Raw genomic sequence first — 22,613 nt, forward strand, 5'->3', positions numbered from 1 at the left:
ACTTGGCCGTGAAAGCGCCACCAACTAAAAGGCATGCATTTCAATACAAGAAAGTCAATAATAGAATTTAACACAGATCGCCAAAGGCAGAACAACCTTCGTTATATGGCTGGGTTGAAACAAAAGCAGCTGTGCAACATCTGTAAACAGGGGTTTCCAGGGTAAGACGGACAAATTAAAAATAGTTCGGGGGCTTAATACGCCATGAATCTGCTATTGCAGCATAGAGACATATTGTTCTATCAAACGCAACAGTTGTTTTGGCTTAAAATACAGCAATTTATTTTAAGGAGGGGTGCAAGAACAGAAACTGCTTTTTCAGCCTTGTCTGTGTTTTCTGCCATATGTATATACAGTATATATACAGGGTGATTCAAAAAGAATGTTTTAAAATCATTGAAATAGACTGAATTACCGGTCATTTGATACAGGAATTATCCTAGTTTAACTAGGTGTCAATTTCAATTTGTCTTTGTCGGAAAATCACTTGTTTATTTGCACTCCCAAAAAAAAAATCAGCGCAGTGGATGAGGATATCCCGAAGCGCATTTGGGAGGAATTTTTCTACCGGCTTGACTTTGTCTGTGCCACTGATGGTGGTCACATTGAGCACTTGTAAAGCATGAAATGAAAACTTAAAGTTATATACAATTCCTTTTTTTTTTTTTTTTTAATATACTGCAATGGGTTTGGCACATTTTTTTAATCACCGTATAAATATATAAGACATGTTTTTTCACTTTTTTTCCCCCAAAGTATAATTTTTAAAAAATGTTTTTAAAAAAGTTTTAAACATGTTACTGTTCTACCAAATTATTTTTTTAACAAGATTAAAGCAGAAAAATGCTTGTCTTTATTAATTGCTTCATTGAGTGAGGCCACTCAAATCCGCTCAAGCTGCTCACTTACACAAAATGAGTTGCCACAGCAACTTTTAACAAGTTAAACAATGATTGACTCATGCGGCACTTTGAAGTTCGCTTCTCTGGCAAGCTCAAACATCAACGTCTGTCAATCATTGTTAACTTTAATAAGCAACTCCAGTGCATTCACTGCCAGGCCAACAAAGAGCAGGGAAAGGCAGGAAGGGAGGGAGGGAGGGAGAGTGAGACTACTGATCAGCTCGGGACAGCTCATGTGTATTTTTTTTTTTTTTTTAATTGGAAAAAAAAATCTGCAATGGACAGAGGGCGCCAAATAGCGACGGATCACTGTATAGATACAGTATAAGGATTTTTCACAGTGCTCTGATATTACCTCTGTCGAGTTGTACCTAATAATTCTTACACTTCCCATTGCACACAAGCCATGCCACTTTTTAAATTCATTACCTTGAACATTACCACCAGCATCCGAGTAGTACTTTATTTGGACTCACACACACCATCCAACTGCTATTAATGCTCCCCCTATAATTCAGTACGTATTAATCAACCAATGTGTTCTGCTGGGTTCTGCTGTGTGAATTAAAAGTGACAGAACATGGAACTACTGACCTACTTTGAAAGATAGGTCACCGCTGACTGGACAATGTGTACCCTTTTACGATGCCAAAATCTCTCCATTATGTGGCAGATGTTCTACCCACAACAGCACTGTGCAGCCTTTTACAAGCCAATTATGTTGTTTTAACATCACATTAGTCCATGCTAATTACCAATACTAGCCTAACTTTGTGGCATTGTCTTTCCAGAGTGGCTCCAATGAGAAGCGTGAGGTTCGTCACTTCCAATTCACAGCCTGGCCAGACCACGGGGTACCCGAGCACCCCACTCCATTCTTGGCCTTCTTACGAAGGGTCAAGGCCTGCAACCCTGCCGATGCAGGACCTATGATCGTTCACTGCAGGTGAGTGACGCTTTGTCCCATTTTACGATTCATTTTTCACTTTTAATTCACAGTGCCCAAAAATTCTTGTCGGGGTTTTACCAAGATATATGGGATTACTCATCTGGATTCGCCTGCAAACTGAACACAAAGCAGGCTAATTAAATTGGCAGGCAGAGTGTATAATTAACCATAGTGGTGGTTCTTCTTCACTCCACAGCCTCATTTTATAAATCCAGTCCAATCCTATTGTGAACACTAATGGTTCTCCAACCAAACCACAATTGGACCTGCTGTTACGTAAACCTATGCGTTCATCCCTCGCTAACCTTCCTCTACTCAAAGCTGCCTGTTTGCTGACCTTATTTTGCATAAGCAGCATTTACCGCTGACCACTCGAGCAGGTCTGGGTTCAGAAGTTTATATTCAAATACTGTCAGAGCAGGCAGCGAGAGATTTTTTTGGAAGACTTGTTATTAGCGAGAGCTGAAAGGAGGCTGTTATTTGCAGTAACCGGGATGGGAAGGCAATCGAAGGTTGCTGAGGGAATTTGGGCCAGAGGCTCCCGAGAGGAAGAATTAGTGCGGTGAGATGCAGAGGGGAAAAAGGGGGATCGAGACAATGATTGAGAGGAAGAGTTAGGGAGGGACTGGGAAGTTAAATGATGAGATATGAGCAGAATGAGAGTAGCGGAGGGAGTGAGGGGAAAAAGGCGAGGTCAAACCGTGGACACAGCGAATGAAAGTGGTGAATTAAAGAAGAGGAAAGGTGCAGAGAAATCGGAGGCTGATGGCAGAGTGTGTGAAAGGTACTTAGGGGAAAATGAAGAGGGAGGGCAGTCGAGGCGAGAATAGGTTGAAAAGGTTGTCGGCGGAGAAGCTACTCCTAATCTTTTCTTGCATTCAGATAGAGTATCTCTCAGGATTAGCAGGCAAATTTAATTATCTCGCAAAGGCTCCGTCAGAATGTGCCTTAACATATCAAGCAGCCTGAGTATCAAACAATGGGCCGAAATCTCATTCCACTGCAGTCAATCTAACACCCCAATATTCATTCTGCTATTTAAAGAGGTTTTCCTTCACTGGCGGGAACCTGCTTGCTAAGGATATTTGACTAATTTGGTACCGGCAAAGCAGAAATATGTAGTAATTTAAAGGATTTCTTATTTAAATTGCTCTTAAATAGAAGAGCACGTATTCCTAATGCTGGTGATGACTCGTGGCTTATATCAATTTTTATGCACAAATGTTTCTTGATCGCATGTTTTGAGACCATGCTAGGCATTTTGCTGTACAGCATTTTTTATATGCAGTCATATTCATATCTCTTGAAATCTCTCTCCATATAGAAACTTAACATACCCCAATACAAAAACAGAGGAGAGCCAAAACTCCACTCAAGCAAGACATTTACAAGAAACCTAATCAAGGGCATAGGTTTGCATAGGGACAGTAGGGACATACCACGACCAACTTTTCAGGATGGTCAAATTGACCTCACCAACTTTTAAGCCACCTTATTTGCATTATACAATGAGTTCAGTTATATGCAGGGGTGCACATAAGTGGTCCGCATGCGCGCATGCGTACTGGACGTAGATAAATGCGCTGGCCCTCAACGGCTTCCATACGCTTTTGCGTACCAATGGCTGACCACTGTATTTGCGGCGGACACGAGAAAATAACTTCTCAAAATGTCGAAGAGGCAGGCCACACTGAGTAATTACTTCCGTATTCCCCCACCCCCGTCTAAAGACAGACAGACGACAGAGACGTCACCGGAGCTACCGAAAAAAAGGACTTTTGCTGAAAAGTGGCCACAGGAGGTATCATGGCTAGAAGCAAATGACGCTCGCACGGAAATGCGGTACAAAATGTGCCGTGAGAATCCCAATGTCGCCGATAAGAGCAGCGCATTTTATGTAGGGTCAAAGAATTTCAGCCATCCAAACTTTGAAAAGCACGAAAACAACAGAGAGCATGTGGGAATTAAGCAAACTATCGATGTCAAACAGGACCCCACTCGCCCTATGGACAAGTGGCGGAATAGGGCGGAATAAAGGTAATGAACAGCGACATGCACTGACAAACGTGTTTTTGCTCGCATTTTACAAAGCTAAACATGCTCGTTCAATGAGGTCTTATGAGGAGGACATCCCACTTTTAAAAAGGCTTGGAGTTAATGTGGGAGCCGCATAATGCCCTTTATTTTGAAATGGTGCTTTTTATTTCTTTACATTTCACTTCAAAGTAATGGCAATTTTGTTGTGCCAGTTGATGTTAATCAAGCATTAATTGTTAATATAATTAATTAAAGTTAATTGGCTCTCAGTAAAGCTTGTCATAAATTTATCGCATCAGGCGGGTCGGCTCTCAAGCTGAATGAGGACCAAGTCACATCTCCAGGTCCTCCTCTGAGAACCTGGGCAAAAAAATTATGTGCACCCCTGGTTATATGGGTAATTTTTATTGTCTTCCCATATATTGCGGGGATAGAATAGACCCTACCATTATTAGGTGAATTATTTTCATTATGTTCAGACTTAAATTTATTCCTTTTGACTTGCTGAATGTGCCAGTCTATTTTTTCCCCTCAAACGCACGTTTGATTGGCTGATGACTTGACTCCCCGCCCCCCTCCTCCCGCCACACAGACACACACTCACACAACCTCACCGACAGAAATACAACGTGCCGCCTCCTCCACCCCCTTCGAAGCGGAGGGATAGATAAAGCTTTTTTTTCGACGAGCACAAGCCACTGTAAGTAATGTAAAAATACATCAGTTTTGTAGAGGTGGGGGAGTCACCACTAATTTTTCTACTAAGGCTAAGTGCATACTGCAGGTCTTAATGCACAATTCCAATTTTTTTCATAGCCGTTTTTTGGGCGTGCCCGTTCAGACTGCCTTTGTTCATTGAGCCCGTTCAAACATTACGCATGCGCACTAATTCGCAGTCGGACACGCGTTGAGGAAACTGACCCGCATGCGCAGAAGCATTAAAACAAATAACTACGCACTGTTCGTGCATGACGCACACATAAGCCTTACGTGTGTGGGTCAGTTTGCCCCGACTCGGCCATGTAAGCAATACTGAAATATTGCTCATTTGGCACACAATAAGAAACTGAGCATTATCAGGCTTATCCTTTTCTTCATTGTATTTTTTATGACTGTGGCCAATCCCGCCTCTTGCTTAGTAAAAGCTAGGCATTAACGTTAATGAACAGCTACATCACTGCTGTCTTGTATGCTGCTCTCGCGCTTTGCTGACATAATTGCTGCATAATTTCTGATTTGGGAGACTTGACAGTTAGACCGCCGCCACATTCTGGGAAATGTGGCCCAGATCGGATTTAGACCACATACGAAAGTGACCCAGATTGGATTTGAAATGGTGCACTTCCATACGACTTGTCCCATTTAGACTGTCAAGTTAATGCCTCACTCGAGTCGGAAAAACACGAAAAAATAGGATTCGTGCATTAAGACCTGCAGTGAATCTAGCCTAAATGTCCGACCCGCATCAGAGTTTGCATAGCATTAATCTGTGTGAACTTGATAACCTGCAATACTACTGCAGTCAGGCCATCCTCCACAAGGAACAACAAAGTCCAGCTGGCCGACCCTCATTTGGATCATTGTTTGCATTATGTGTATTACCGTTATGCAACGCCGTGGCTTCTGAGTGGAAGTCCCAAGAATGGGTCCACTTCAGAGGGACACTAGATGAACATGAAATGACATATAGAAAAAGGTGAAATGAAATCACACATCAGAATTTAATAAGAGTACTTTGGATGCCTCGGATGTAGATCTGTCCTTGGATATCTGATTTTTTTTTCATGATTTTTTTCCCAAATCACTTTTATATTACAATACTTTAGTTTGAGTCTAGGAATTCTCCAGTGTCCCCCAAAAGGGGACTCATTCTTGGATGGCTCCCCGTTTATTTTTTCTAATAAAGGACTTGCACTTGAAATTTTTTAAAGTGCATAATTCTGTAGTAGCTTTTGAAAACAAAGGTTTCAATCGAACATTGTATCACGTGAGCCAATACACATAAAAGGTAGTATAAGTCAATACAGATTTATTTTGCTTTGATGATTTCACCTATCAAGTAATTAGGTTCATATTCATGAGAAATGTGGCCCTGACCCCCGTTCAATAATCTGTTTGGTCATATTAATGTCCCGTACCCAGCAAAAGGTGTAAATGCAGGTTATGCTGTTGCATCGTCCCTACCAATGTTGAAACCAAACCTATGCCCTTGAACCTAATATTGGCAATGACAATTACCAAACAATCGTAGACTGTTGGTTTTATAAATAATGATGTGAATACCAAGTCAAGGTCCAAGTCTTAAAATTGGCGACTTAAGTCACCTCAAGTCAAGTCATCTGAGTCTTAAGAGAATCAAATGCTTAAGTTTGAGACTGTGAGGCAGGACTCGATGAGGATGAGAAATACACAGTGTTGTAAATAACGGCGTTAGCGTATAACAGCGTTACTAACGGCATTATTTTTTTCAGTAGTGAATAATCTAATTAATTATTTTCCCATCTTTGCAACACCATGACCATTACTGCGGACGTAAAGGCATGAGGCGTGCATTACTATGCGTTACTACGTTGGTTGAATGTTGCGAGAAATGTCTCAGAGACACGGAGAGAGCAGAGCGGGAAAGGGAAGGAGGAGAAGCGGGATGTGACGCCGTTGCAAACGCGATGCTAGTTGGCTTGGAACGTTAGCATAGCATTCACATTCTCGCTAGCATTAGCATGTAGCGTGGCGAGCGTCATGTTAAACGCTCAGGAAACTTTTTACATACAGTTTGTGGCATTCAGGTGGGTACAATTAACTGAAAATTATGGACTCTTTTCCTGTTCAGTATGCATTATCATCACCAAGTTGGCGTTGTCCTGATTAGGGTTGGGCATCGAGCATCAATCGGAACCGGTTCTAACACTCCGATGCTCCCGGAATCGTTCGAATTTTTAAATTTCGATTCCTTGTTTCAATGCCCTGACCGCCGAGCGGAAAAAAATTGCTCGAGTTCAAAGACTGATATTTATATACAAGTTAAATTTAGCCCTGTGAGAAGTTCATTTAATTTAAAGAATCATCGTGAAGTTAAGACTTTAATATAAACTATGCAATTTTTTTTTACCCTGCATTTTTTTTTTTCTTTGACCCTGCCTCTTAAAAGAATCGCAATCGAGAATCGTTCGGAACCGGAATCGAAACGTGGAATCGGAATCAGAACCAGAATCGTTCAATTTCAAACGAACCCTTGTCTTTATAGATGCTACAATATAATAATTTGTTTTTGTTTTATATTACCAAAAAAAGTCACTTTCCCTAAACTTTTCTTGAATGACGTATCCATAAACCGTGTATGAGTTGTTTTTTTTTTTTTAATCAAAACAATTAGAGTAAAGATAGAAGAGGGAAGAGATTCAAGCCCCACCTACATATTGACAAATATCGCTATATATATTATGGGTGTGACGATACACACAAGTCACGGTTCAGTACAACAGGAAAATGGCTTTTTTCTCACAGCAGTTAAAAGTTAAAGTTTGTATACCATTACACTCTTATATAGGTGAAATTTTTAAACATATAAAAAGTAAGCTTGAGAATGATAAACCAATACGACCGGATATCCGGTTTTACAGGCGAGAGAGACAGCTGTATCGATAGTAAAGTTACCATTCGACAGTAATTACCCATTAAATATTCAATGAACCGATAGTAGAGATAGAATTCGGCTATCGCGAGCACAAGAATCGGCTTCTAATGCCTAGTTCAATGCATTGCTTAATAGGATAATAATTTAGCTTTTACTTCACATGCTGCGCTTGTGTCACTCACCACACAGCGCACTTAGATTGAGACCGCACGCATGATATAATATGGACAAGCACAACTCACGGTCGTGGTTGCCTCAGAAGAACCGCTACTAGTCGCCGTCATTACCCGATCGTCACGGGCGTGTCATAACAACGCGAGAGCTAACAAAACCACTGCAACGCACGCTCCGTAGCGTTTTCTTCACGGCCCAAAACGAAACTAGTAGTGGCAACGAAGCAACATGCTAAAACAATGGACAGTTTGAGCACAGTTTGTACAGCGATTGATTTTCAACACACCCAGGAAAACAAAAGTCGGACTTTGAAGTGAGGAAGGCAACCAGATCTGTTCGCATGGAACAGAGCTAGTGTGAAGGGAGGATCAGTACAGAGATCGTGAGTTTTAACCCTGAAAAATAACCCACTGCAATGGTGGAAAGGGCAGCACGACCTTCTGGAGATTTTTTTTTTTCTCCACGAAACGCAGTCTACTTAAACATGAACATATGGATTAGTTGCTCTTTCTCAAGAAAAAATCTGCTCTACAAAAAAGATATGGACAGTGATGAGTAAAAAATGTGGAAACACAGGCGTAAGTGAAAGACTTTGCTATGTTTAAGGTTAAAGTAATGATTATTGACCCGTCTGTCTAAAATGCCATATTTGTATTCCCCCAATTATACCAGTGGTAAAGCATAATTTATTATTTATTTATGATAACATTGCAGGTTTAATTCTTTTTTTCTAGAGCTGCTGCATATAATTAATATTTTTTGTTTGTAAGATGTTTACGTTGAAAGTTTTGCACTTAAATTACTTACCTCTTGTGTTCAAAACACCAGGAAATACAGTAATTGAATTACTGCTCTTTATTGTTGTCTGTCATTGGAGTTTTATTATCAATCCCATCCAACAAAATGACGGTCATATAGTAAGCCTTAATTTTTTTACATAAAAAAATTAAACTTAACATTGGTATGAAATTTTGTTGTTTAATTTTGCTATTAGAAATGTGGTCTTTTTTATATGTTTAAAATACTGTACGAACACACACAACAAATGTTTACTATCGTATCGTTTTCACTCTGTATCGAACCGTATAGTTCTTAAACTGTATCGAATTGCTCGGCCATAAAAATGTATCGTTTTTTTAATCGAATCGTAACCTGTGTATCTAGGTACATATCGAATCGGCTTCATGCCAGAGATTCCCAACCCTAGTAAAAAGGATGACTTTTTTTTTTTTTTTTTTTTTTATGAAAAAGACAGTTCAATTCAATTAGTTACTTTAAAAATATTTGATAACGTGTAGAATATGAAAAGTAACGTCAGTTACTTTGCCGAGTAACTAATTACTCTAACGTTGAGGCAACTGAGTTACTAACTCAATTACTTTTTGGGAGAAGTGATTTGTAACTGTTTTTAATTACTTTTTTAAAGTAAGATTTACAACACTGGAAATATACATGACATTATTTTAACCTTTCACCCATTCAGTGCCGGAGTGGGCCGTACAGGTTGTTTCATTGTGATCGACGCCATGGTGGAACGGATCAAGCACGAGAAGACCGTGGACATCTACGGTCACGTTACGCTAATGCGCTCCCAGAGAAACTACATGGTCCAGACTGAGGACCAGTATATCTTCATATATGATGCGCTGCTGGAAGCGGTGACCTGCGGGAACACGGAGGTCCCTGCCAGGAACCTGTACTCATACATCCAGCGGCTGACGCAGATTGAGCCTGGCGACAATGTCACCGGCATGGAGCTGGAGTTCAAGGTGAGCAATTAACAACAATAGAGTAGCCTCTTTCACAAACTGGAACTTAGAGAACAGCTGGAAGAAATCATTTACAGTATGTAAACCACAGCACAACCAATTGCGTGTTATTATCAAATCAGAATAAATCAGCACATTTGTTTTACGCTGAGCTTCTGCACTTTCAGTATGAAATTCATGTACCATTAAACAACTTGGCATCCTATGATTTGACGTGGAATTTAGTTTAGTAGATTATAACTTATGAAGCTCTTGCACAATTATTAAATACATCGAGAAAGAAGGTTAATGATCCTTGAACTTTATGTCCAAGGCTAATTGAGAAATTACAAAGTAAAATAAATTATGAAGAAATTACTTTACTGAGGGAAAATAGCCTTGTCCTGGAAATTGTTAGTAACTAAACCAGCAATTCTTCATATTGTGGCTTTTTATTAGAAAATCATAGAGGGGAACCCTCTTTGAAAGAACAGACCGTATGCGTAAGCATGGATATTCTGACCTTGATGGTCTCTGACAGCGTCTTTCCTGAAGCTGTTGGAGCCTCTTTTAGTTCTAACAGCCCCCCTCTGAGTATCTTCATAAAGTCCGGATGGATGGTTAAAATTGAAAAGGATTATGGGATTTTACCTTCTGATTCAAAGGAAAAGACCGTTTTACTGACTATTTTAAGAGGCAAATGTGGATCGCTAATGGAAAAAAAGTAATGTTGTCCCAGAAGTTCAGTTCTTGGTAAAAAGCCACATGTCAGTTCATATACTCGACTAAAGCCTGTTACAGTGATCTCTTCTGCTGATGCCCCGGAATTCCTGTCCTGGTAGCAACAGCCTCGACAGAATGACAATGAACTGCGCTGTGCACCCTCTGAACTCTCATTCCAGTCTTGTATTGATGGAAAACACGTGGCATGGTTGCTTCATTCATCAGATTCCATCTCCGTTATTGGGCACCACGGACCAGCATGTGGAAATACACTTTCCATCATTGAAGTTGTAAATCTGACACGAACCCACTGCAAAAATATGTTCCAGCAAGTAGACAACTTATATACTTGAACAAGAATTGACTAGTAAATTGTTGCAATCTTAAAACCTTTATGAACACGTAATGATTTAACAAATAAGAGTGCAGTGATACATAGTGATGACATTGGAGTCTTTGAATGTGAGTTTGCTCATTTCCCCTAACTTGTAGTGTTTTTTTCTTAGGCAATCCTTTAATCAGAGAGTGTTCCTGAATGACAGCAGTCAGTTTTGTGTGACGTTCAAGGCATATTTTTTCCAAAGATTCTAGCCAAACCCCTCAACGATTCAACTTCATTCACGTTCCACTGTAATCTTAAATAAACCACACTTCACATGGAGATTATTTTTCCTCGTGGTTGCCAACTCGTCATGATTTTATCCGGACAGACTTAAAATAATTATATGTTTTAAAGAGATACAATGGTCTGTTTGTCCCGGATTGTCTTGATAAGACCATCTCGATTGTTGATGATCAAAACCAGACTTAGGAGTACCAAAACAAACGGCATCTAAACTTGTGGGTTTTTCTAGGGGATTTTTTGCTTAGTTCCGTCTTAAAGTAAATAAAGTAGGTCTGTTTCTCCCACAGCTTTCCCATAGCCACCAATATTGGAAGCTTACTTTGCGAGAAGCTATTGTTGCCCAGTGAGGGGTATTGTTTCATTCCCTTTGGAGTCTGTGGTTTCCCTCTGCTTGGTCGCTGTTGTTTTCTCTCATTTTGAGACGTCATGCATTGGTCAAGTGCGAGAAAGTATGTGTGTGTGTTTTGGGGCTACAGGATCAGTTGAGGGTCACACATGTACAGTGAGACAACACGGGGCCTTGTGGTTTCCTGCTCCCAATTTTGGATTCTCTTGCTGTTTCTTTCATTTGTCTTTATTATGCACCTCCTCCCTTTCCCTTTCTATGCCCCCATCCCATAATATTCTCTTGTTTATTCACTTGTCTGACTGTATACCCTGAGGCTGGCCAGTAAATAGGATTTTTCTCATTTCACTTGTGCAGTGCGCCAGAAAACTTGCATTAAAGACATTTCAGTGAGGGTCTGTCTGCGCTGCTTATTTGTCTTCCATTCTTTTCCAGGCAATCTTATCATGTATTGCATGCACTCGGGAGTAATGATAGCGTTTTTTTGGAATACTGTAATGTTGGTGTGTATGGAGGTGCAAGGCAGCTTCAGAGTGTCCTTTTCACAGCCCGGAATTCCTGTGCCGAATACACGCAATCTGCCAGTTTGGTCTGCTCATACTTCCACTGAGCAAACCAGTATTTCCTCCCAAAAGGGGGTTGGAGGCATTTTTCAACTTTTTTATGTCATCTTTTATCTTTCAGCGCCTGGCCAGTGCCAAGGCCCACACATCGCGCTTTGTCAGTGCCAACCTGCCATGCAACAAGTTCAAGAACAGACTCGTCAACATAATGCCATACGAAACTACGCGCGTCCCCCTGCAGCCAATCAGAGGAGTGGAGGGGTCAGACTACATCAATGCCAGCTTTATTGATGGATACAGGTAAGTCACACCTTAAATCCAACCACTATGTATTAAGTTCCTTAGCAGTGTCAACGTTTGTAAAACCAAAGTGTCTCTAGGCAACAGAAGGCCTATATAGCAACCCAAGGACCGTTAGCAGAGACCACGGAGGACTACTGGAGGATGTTGTGGGAGCACAACTCGACCATAGTTGTCATGCTCACTAAACTAAGAGAGATGGGACGGGTAAGGATGCGGCTTTTTTCTCACTTCAGCATAAAGAATGATTCAATTTGTCAGATGAAGATTCCAGTTGGTCAGAGGCCTATGGGTCAAACAAAATATTCCAAGTAACAGTCTGAATTGTTGTTTTAATTTAATTTAATTTAATTCAAGCATTTAAGTTTTATTAAATAATTTACTAGATAATGGGTAAATTAATTATAAATGAAGTAATTGTAAATTAAAATGAAAATGGATCATTATTTTACTTTAAAGATATATTTCTCATGTCTAACTACGGTCAATTAACTACCTTTTACATGCCAAGTAACAGTCTGAATTGTTGTTTTAATTTTTTTATTTTTTTTTAACATGAATGTTGTTTCTCATTCATTCATTTACATAAAAATTGGATAATTATTGATTCAAGCATTTGAGTTTTATTAGATAATTTATTAGATAATTGGTAAATAATTATAAATGAAGTAATTGTAAATTAAAATGAAAATGGATCATTATTTTACTTTAAAGATATATTTCTCATGTCCAGCTACGGTCAATTGATTACATTTTAATTTAATTATTAATTAATCGATGAACTAGTTGGCTCGAACAAGGAACAAAAAAATTTTAATTACGTGAGCTGAGCCTCAAACAGTATTAAAAAATAAATAAATAAATGAGGATGTAAGTACAACAAAAGAACAATTGGCTAACTTACATAGCAAAAGATCACCAGCTTAAATGCTATAAAATGCTAACTTTTTTTTTTTTTTTTTACAATGCTCTTAACAAGTAGTTCAAACACATATTCCCAGAAAAAAACAGCTAACAGCTAAATATACCTATAAACAACATTACGAATGCATTAAAAAAAACATTAGCTCAAACAAAAACTTAGTTTATGTCGGTCTTAACAGGGAGCAGCAGCAGCTGGATTCAGCCATGAGTTATGTCATATTCACTTTTGCCACTAGAAGGCAGTGTATTCACGGAAATCAATAAAACTAAATGCAAACATTTTCAAAACAACGCCACTTTAATTAAACGGATACTCGAAGCAGCAAAATTTAATTCAAATCTTTTTTCTACTCGAGTTAAGGGATTAATCGTTGCAGCACTAAAATTGGTACTTTTGGTTAGCCTTTCTTTTTCAAGTGTTCATAATGGCTTGTTGTCTTCAACCATACAATGTTAATCGCTCAACAAACACATGTGTCTGTTCAAGATATACAGTGGTACCTCTACTTACGAAAATAATTAGTTCTGGAAGTATTTTCGTAACCTGAAAATTCTGTAAGTAAGGCCGCGTTTTCCATTTAAATGCCCTAATCTGTTCCAAGACCACCAAAATTCAGACATAAATCATTTATAATCCATAAAAATGCAACAAAACATGTAAAAAAAATACATGTTACCATTAGATTATTGCACACTAAACATAAAATCTGAGTTGTGCATCATGTAAAAAACAAGAATAAATAGTCTAAGTTTATACACTTATGTCAAGCTGTCGGAACATGAGGGGTGAATGGAGCGGACGCTGAGATACACACACATACAGTAGAGGTCCCTCTGAGCCACACGGATGCCAGGAATTCTGGGCAATAGCCAATGGCAGAGCAGCTATAGGTATGTTACGTTCAGTAAACTCTGGGAGCTGCGAACACCAGACATACTGTATTTTTGCCTTTCTTATCCTGAAATTTCTTTCATAACAAGAGACAATATTTTTCCATTAATGCGTGCCTTAACTTGAAAATTCTGTATGTAGAGACATTCATAAGGAGACTTACCACTGTACATTTTTAATTTCTTTGTAATGTACAGTTGAGCTGACTAACCTGTCTTTTTTTAAATTCAAATAAGCTCTCATTGTGTTTTTGTTTCTGCCAAATCTGAATGTTTCTGACTAATCCTATATGCTTTTATTTTGTTTGTTTAACTGCGTAAAAATGGAGTCACAAAGTAATATGCGTGGTTTAATGTTAACGGCTTATTGTTGTCTGTTTTAATTTAAAGACACACTTGCTTTAATTTCACTAGCTGAGCATTTATATTTGGACTAAATGATGAAAGCAGAAGCTTTACATTGCGAAGACAAAACTGTTTGTGATACTGAGAAAACACTGGGAAAACCGACCAGCACAGTAGTAGCATGTATTGTACTAAAGCAATATCCTGTCGGAATGATGTGGAAAAAAAACATAAAATGTCAAGGCAAAAGCACATCCCTCCAGACATACTGAGTCCGACCCAAGTGATGTTTGGATTTGTGTGTTGTGTCCATACAGGAGAAATGTCACCAGTATTGGCCAGCTGAGCGCTCAGCTCGGTACCAGTACTTTGTGGTGGATCCCATGGCCGAATACAACATGCCTCAATACATCCTCCGAGAATTCAAAGTTACCGACGCCAGAGTGAGTCATGCAGTCTAAAGAAACCGCCAGTGGTGAATCGTTAAATGTCCTAGAGGAATAAGTGATGCATTTTCTTTCCTCTAGGATGGCCAATCACGGACAGTTCGTCAATTCCAGTTCACTGATTGGCCAGAACAAGGAGTGCCAAAGTCAGGGGAGGGATTCATTGATTTCATTGGCCAAGTGCATAAAACTAAGGAACAGTTTGGTCAGGATGGACCAATTACCGTGCACTGCAGGTAAAGAATTGTTCAAGTATATTCCCATAAAATTTGGAAGGACGATTTGCAAACTCTTGTTAGAAATAGTAGGAATTATAAGTATAGTTAGGGGCATTTTCACGCCTCATGGAGAGAAACTCTCCATTATTTTCGTCTTTTTTTTTTTTTTTTTTTTTCTACAAACAAAGAATTGATTCAAAGTACACAAAAGTGGAGGGGAATTTCCCATAATTTGCCTCGTTTTTGAAATTTTGCAATTGTTCAATTGTTTTTAATGGCAAGTTGTTCGTTTAAAGTTTAAAATGCATGTACATTCATGCAACTATGATATACACACCCACCTCACCAAGCCCGATGTGGAGTTGTAGAGAAGTACATTTAACTCAATGGTTTGCATGACTCCCGTTAGATGTGTTAGATTACTCGTCACTGAAAGAAAGTAATCAGATTACAGTAACGCGTTCATGACAACACTGGCTATGAGCAGTGTTGTTAATCTTACTTTAAAAAAGTAATTAACTACAGTTAGAAATTACTTCTCCCAAAAAGTAAGATCCCACAATGTGAAGTTTAAAGGGGTTTTTGGGACAATTGGCCCTAGCCCAATTCTTTACTTTAAATTTAACTAGACACAGGGGTATTGCGGATATTGCGATAACGAGATAGTAACCTTTGCTATGTGTGGAAGTCATTTAATGTTGTGAATCAACCGTTAAAGTTGTTAAAACTGCTCCCGTTATTGCATTAGTTCCCTTCTGTCTACTTTTGACATGTCTAAGTTTTAAAGCTATGTCATCATTTAAAGATAGGTTTAAGTCAAGATTTTGCCGATTTAGGAGCATTTTAGATAAAAAGTTACTTAGGTTCGCTAGGAAGGTTCTCTACAACACAGCCTTCCTGAGAGGTCTACTGCTTTAAGATGGCGGCTGTTTACTAACGCATCTAGTTCTTTATTATACATGTTGCTAATGCAGCCGTGTCTGTCATTTGCATCTAGTTCTGTATACTGTATATGTGATATCTACCGAAGCATCATGTGGGCGTAGTTTGTCGGCTATCGGCTACAGTCAGGTATTATTGGAGCCGCATAGTAGCATCGCGTTTGCAATGGCGTCACCCTCCCTTGCCTCCTCCCCACTCCTTCTCTGCTCTCTCGTATCCGTGAGTCCGTCTTTCTCAGACTTTTATCGCGTCAGTCAACCCACATGGTAACGCACGCCTTTCCCGCCTCAGTAACGGTAACGGTGTTGCAGAGATAAGAAAAGTAATTAATTAGATTACTCACTACTGAAGAAAATAACGGCGTTTGTAAAGCCGTTATATTCTAACACCGTTATTAACAACACTGGCTACGAGTCAAGATTCATTTCAGTCCCTAATTATTTTTTTTTATCGAGTACCACCGTAGGTTTTTTTTTTGACAAAATTCCAATTTGAAAATCCCAATTTTCAATACTGCATTAACGCCGTAAATGTCTTTCCCTCCAGCGCTGGAGTTGGCCGGACGGGCGTGTTCATCACGCTGAGCATCGTACTAGAGAGGATGCGGTACGAAGGCGTTGTTGACATCTTTCAGACTGTCAAGATGCTGCGCACACAGAGACCTGCCACCGTTCAAACAGAGGTCAGCCATCAAACAGCTGTTGCTTTCTCTAATGCTCTACCTTTTTAGCAATTCTTACCAGTGTGTTTTCCCTCCCCCAGGACCAGTACCAGTTCTGCTACCGTGCCAGTCTGGAGTACCTAGGAAGCTTTGATCATTATGCAACATAAATGTGTCATAGCACGTCCCACCTAATCCACTTGCTAGGCGGCGACGTGTCTGTGAAGAGAGCGCCACCAACATGCAGAGTGAAGGGAGCTCCTTCGTACCCACAAAGAGAACCTCTAACTGAGCCATAGTAATCTGCTTGACAACCTGTGACTGAAACACACCCCTTGGTCAATCTGAAGAAGCAACTTGCTCCAATACTTGATCAGAATATTGTCTTTGTTTCAGTCAGTGCTATTTTCTGAGCACCCAGGTTGTTTTACATTGTACGGGTGTGGAACTTTTCACCTCATCCACCACGTAGCATCACCAACCATGACAGATAGAGCATCACAGGACTTTTGATTTTTCTATCTATGGACGAACTTGAAAGCATCCATCATATGGACGCCACGTGGACGGACACAAAGTGGAACTTTGAAGCACCGCAGAATTGCCAACAGGAGAGTGGAACCTCACCGAGCACACACTATCGAGAATACACAGACCCACAATGGATGTCAGGAAGTGTTCCCCTTTTTGTGTTTTTTTAAGGAAGCAGACACTTGTTTCCTATTAAGGAAAATTACATTTCTGTCACATAATAATAAAAAAAAGCACCAGTTAAAATTAATTCTTCACAATTTAAGGTAAGGGAACTTTGAGAGGTGGTTCAGGGTGAATTCCGTCTTTCACCGACCCTGACAAGGATAAGCAATCTTGAGCATGGATGGATTGATGGATGGAATTTCGAGAGGTTTAAAAAGCACCATAAAAACAATATCAACATGTGACTCATTTTCTTAAAAAAAAAAAAAAAAAAAGTGGGCTCTTTTATGAAGCGAGGCACCCGTTTGTTTTTGTTTTTTATACTTTAAATACTTTTTATGTTGCCATTTTTTTCCAAAGAGGTACAATCAGATGCAGTTGGGGTTTGCCGTTTTAACAAAAGTGTTCAGGGTTAGGGTTCCAACAGGGGTTGAATCTTTATAATTAGGCACAGGATTCTCGAATATGTTTGATTCAGGATCAGGAATGACGTTAAGAGATACAGCTTCAAAGTCAGCGTTAAGGAGTATAATTAAGGTTTAGTTTAGGGGCCAAGGCATCAGTATTAAAAAGTGTGCCCTTACCAGCCAGTTCCATGAACATTCTCAATTCTGCGTGTCTACCAAGATAATGATGGATAAAGAAGAATGGTTATCACAAATCCGTTGAGTGTGCACGGAATGTTTTTTTGTTTTTGTGCGGGTATGAAAAACTATTTAAAACTTCACCTAGACTTCGTCGAGGCAACGTTCTCACCGGAATGCTCACCACTGACTCGCGTGTCTGTCTGATTCAGTGTGCAATAAGTAGATGTATGCTATATATTTTTGTGTCCACTCCCCTACTGCAGCCACATGCCATGATGATCAAGTTAAATATTAACGATACATCATGTCCCAGACACGAGGATGTTAAACATTTGATTCCACCACCACCCCAAGTAGACAATGTTGTCGTCACGGTTACCAACAAATGACTGCATCCCGCAATGAATAGTTTAAGTTTAGATTTCTAGTGCCTTATATTACACGCCTATTTTGATAACGTTACGTTTAAGGGTTCCTGTGTATTTTACGTATGCACTCTTATGTATATTTGTCGTCTGTGTGCTTGTGCGTGCGGCTTAGAGAAAGAAAGAAGATATATAATTTTGTTATGTTCCACTATATGACAACTGTGCGTGTTTTGTTTTTCTATGGTAGGGTGGCTCATCATAATGATCACTTTGAATGGAATGCAGTCATATCACTTTGAAGAAGAAATGAGCACAGCAACCAAGACTCAACTGCAGTAAAAAATATATATACAGTGGTACCTCTACATATGAAGTTAATTTGTTCCAGGACCTTCTTTGTAAGTCGAAATGTTCGTATGTCGAGTTGGATTTTTCCCATAAGAATACATTATAATTAGCGTTGAGCGTCGAGCATTGATAGATTCCTGGACTAACACTCCGGTTCTCCCTGAAACGTTTGAATTTTTCGATTTCGATTCCAAGTTTCGATGCCCTGACCGCCGACTGGAAAAAATAGCTGCCGAACACCACGCCACATGAAGACCAGCTCCGTTATGAGCAAATCAAATGAAGTTGCTAATTTAGCTTAGCACAAAAACGTGTTGCTTCGCTTAAAATAAATAACAACAAAATAAACACACCGAAATGATATCAGACCCTCTGTTAGAACGTGCAGAGGAGGTATGTAACGTCGGTAAACCTCACGGATTCTTTTCCAACGAAAGTAATGTTCTTTTTGCCTGCTGCTTCCAGTAAGTCACCACTAGGGGAAGCCAAGTGGACATAGCAAAACCAAAGAAAAACTAGAGTCCGGAGTTACAATAGTGACATCTTGTGAATCCAACTTAAAAAATAGTCAACTTAAGATCAAGGGACAGAACACTCCTGACATCTGCGAGATGTCAGGCCTTAAGTAACTTGTAGAAATACCACCTAAAACAAACGATGCAATACAATAAATGCCTGCAGCATAAGACACTCTAAAACATAGGCAAAAGAATATGTTTAAATGTTTTCTCCCTGAGCTTTTGAAAACTAAACTTCTACGTGAAAGTGCACTCGTTTGGAAAGAAACTTCATCATATTCAAGTTCAAGGACTGATAAACTGACAAGTTAAAAATAACCCTGTGAGAAATTCATTGCAAAGTTAATTGAAAGTTCATATAATTTAAAAAATAATCGAAGTTAAAAAATTAGAATAAGCAATTTTTTTTTTACCCTGCCTGTTAAAAGAATCGGAGTCGAGAATCATTTGGAACCTAAATCAAAACGTGGAATCAGAACTGTTAAAATTCAAACGATACCCAACCCTAATTATAATGCCATTAATTGGCTCCACAGCTCGAAAAACTACACTAAATCCTTAATAAATACTGATGGTACTATTGCAAATAGCAATTACACAGAGCAAAACAAATAAATTATGAATAAAAATCTGAATTATAATAATAGTAATAATACCTGTAATAATGTAACGAATCAGGTTCCAATGTGGCGGATGACTTTTGCGTGGTGTACCCGAACGCACCACGTGGCTGACATAACAGAGTGAGAGAGGACTTTTTATTTTCACTTTTCATGTTCTTGTTGTTTGCTTCAGCTGCGGCGGACAGTAGGCATGTTGTGTTGCACAAGTTCTGAAATATGATCCCTCATTTATATATATATATATATATATATATATATATATATATATATATATATATATATATATATATATATATATACATATATGTGTTTTTTAAGCACTTCAAATGTAATAATTATGAGGTTTCTAACATGTTACTGTCACACCGAATTATTTTTAAACAAGAATTAACTACTGTAGTAGAAAAATGCTTGGGTTTATTAAATGCCTGTTACCTCCCTTGGCTGTGACTCCTGGAGTGACATGTAGTAATTACAAACTGCTCAAGATCACTTGTGGCGTTCAATACCGCGAACAGAACACCGTCCAGCTGCCTCAAACGTCGCCACACACACATTCATTCCAGCGCGCGCTTCCTTATCCCCCGCCCGCTCATACGCACACAGAGCCTGTGAGTCTACTCAAATTTTCTCACTTACACACAATAAGTTGCCACAGCAACTGTTTAACAAGTTAAATGATGATTGAAACATGCAGCGCGTTTGAAGTCCGCTTCTCTGGCAAGATCAATCACAACTATCTGTCAACATTAATTTTAATAAGCAACTCTATTGCAGTATTTTCTTTGTTTTTAATTTAAACAAATCTGCGATAGACCGAGGGCGCGAAGTAGCGAGGGATCACTGTATAGGATTAAAAACCTGACGAAGCTGGCGATTTCTTTTACGATGTTACCAAAATAATAATTATCACCTTAAATTATAATGACTGGCGAACAGAGGTCAGTGGAGGACCGTAGAGATCGTAGACATTCTACGGCCGTATTTTCCAGCCAGTTCACGGACACGTACACCACGCTCATATTTTTCTATCCTTTCCATCTTCATTTCAATGGTAAGCCTCACCTTTTTTTCACCATCTGCACTAGCATTCTTCGAACCCATGTTGATTTCTCCCACAAGAAAATACGCAGTGCATCAGTCTTGCGAGAAAACAAAGAAACTGCAGCGCTCTCATAAATCGTCGTATTTCAAGCATTTCGTCGGATGTAGAAACAAACGGCGAGTCAAATTTTATGTTGGATGTCAAAAAGATCGTGTGTAGAAGCGATCGTATGTCGAGGTACCACTGAATATTTCAAAAGTATGGGTGTTGAATATGATAAATAAAATAATGTCCATGGTGGACATTCCAATGAAGCAATTCCTTAAATAGTGTCCTCCACTCTAATTTATTGAAAGGTGTTTGGGCCACTTCAAAAAATAAACCACGCCCCAAGCCGACTATTTTCCCTTTGAAGGTTCGCTATGCTAAACACTACTAATTTTGAAAAATATTCATATATTATTTTGAAACCGACATCGCCCCGCAGTTGAGTTCATAAACACCATTTGGCCACTATGTGAGATCAAAACATAAGAGGCATTTTTATTGTTGAATTAAAGAAGGGGGGGAAGCCAACATTTTTTGCATACAGAAATAAACCCCACAACCAAGAGTGTCTCCTGTCCTTCCCTCTTTTCCATGTTGATCTTATAACACTGTTCTTTGTGCCCCCGCTGTTTTTTGTATGCATGGTACCACTTTGGAGATGCCCCGTTGGTCGCACCTGTAATGGGAAGACTTGCACTTTCTCTTTTGTACTATGCACTAAATCCTCTTACTCTGTTAGCCCACCCCCACCCTTACAGAAAAAAAGAGTTTACTTGAACTAGCTCAACATGGACCCTGTAATGCTCACACAGATGTGTATATGTAAATAACACTGAACACAGAGACTAATTGAAATTCTAAAATGGTTAAAATATAATGAACTTTATGAGATATACAGAGTGATATAACAAACGATTGCACCAGAATTCACCAGTTATGGCACAAAAATACGTGCAATACATCACATTGTGGCTTTGTTGCACCACAAATGAGTTTCACGATGAAAGTGTTCTATTTTAACCCCCCAATGTATCATGTAGATGGATAAAACTGGAGTTTATAAATTGTATAAAAATGAAAATAATGGTGTGTTGCTTGGATCAGTCACCTCAAACTGGTCTGTCTGTATATGTAAACTTTTTGTTTTTTTTTTTTGTTTTTTTTTCTGCTCCGGGTCAACAAGTGCTTTTTTAATTTTCTTACGTTTGTTCTCAGAGTGTGTGCAAACCTAAGTATGACAAAACACACACGGTCTGTTTGGATTTCTGTTCTTTGTTGACACAAGTTTCATTTGTTACAAATAAACTCAAGTGAAATAAAAGACACCAAACATATTTTGGCTCTGTATTTTATAATTACCCTTTGTTGGGTTTGAAGGGAATAATATCTTTTTTCATATTTACAGATCGACTGTATTACTCTAACTCACTTAATATAATCAATGAAGGGAATAGTATCTTTTCTCATATTTACTGTTTGACTGTTTGTATTACTCTAACACACCCAAGATAAAATAAATAGCACTTATACCATAGCTTAAGGAAAACAAGCGGAATATAGGGCATAAGAGATACATGATGCCTTATTATCACGGAAGCCCAACGTGTGCGTCGTGCAAATGACTGAGCAAGATTGACGCTGACGAGGCAAGACATCTACAACCCCATGTCTGTACCACCAGTTCTCCCGGGCAGTCCAGAACAAATGGCGGGACGTCCTGTCCCACCACAAGGAACACCGGAGAACGCCCGCTATCCAACTGATAACACGACTGATAAGAGTCCAAGAGCCCCTTCGACGCAGAGGTGGCAAAATTCACAACACTCGTTGCTCTGACAACAATAACTCACGAATCGTCCTGTCCAATCTGCAAACAGACAATAATTAGGGCTGTCAAACGATTAAAATTTTTAATCGAGTTATTCACAGCTTAAAGATTAATTAATTGTAAT

The 22,613-nt window shown here is 39.2% G+C and overlaps 1 protein-coding gene across 27 annotated transcripts in view; it reads left to right on the top strand.

Annotated features, from left to right (window-relative positions):
• The window catches only part of LOC130920019 (receptor-type tyrosine-protein phosphatase delta-like), a 401,349-nt gene extending 381,543 nt beyond the window's left edge, over positions 1–19,806 (top strand). For 14 of the 27 annotated variants that reach the window (XM_057842771.1, XM_057842778.1, XM_057842780.1 and 11 more), the window contains 8 exons: positions 1,694–1,848; positions 9,180–9,465; positions 11,823–12,001; positions 12,082–12,208; positions 14,479–14,604; positions 14,689–14,843; positions 16,314–16,449; positions 16,530–19,806. In XM_057842771.1, coding sequence (XP_057698754.1) covers positions 1,694–1,848; positions 9,180–9,465; positions 11,823–12,001; positions 12,082–12,208; positions 14,479–14,604; positions 14,689–14,843; positions 16,314–16,449; positions 16,530–16,598 — 1,233 coding nt within the window. In that variant the 3' untranslated portion in view covers positions 16,599–19,806. Of the gene's footprint in view, positions 1–1,693; positions 1,849–9,179; positions 9,466–11,822; positions 12,002–12,072; positions 12,209–14,478; positions 14,605–14,688; positions 14,844–16,313; positions 16,450–16,529 lie in introns of all 27 variants that reach the window. The other 13 variants (XM_057842767.1, XM_057842776.1, XM_057842773.1 and 10 more) reach the window with 1 other exon arrangement.
• The last annotated feature ends 2,807 nt before the right edge of the window (positions 19,807–22,613 follow it).

Source organism: Corythoichthys intestinalis, chromosome 8 (genome assembly GCF_030265065.1).
Source record: "Corythoichthys intestinalis isolate RoL2023-P3 chromosome 8, ASM3026506v1, whole genome shotgun sequence".
Lineage (NCBI taxonomy): Eukaryota > Metazoa > Chordata > Actinopteri > Syngnathiformes > Syngnathidae > Corythoichthys > Corythoichthys intestinalis.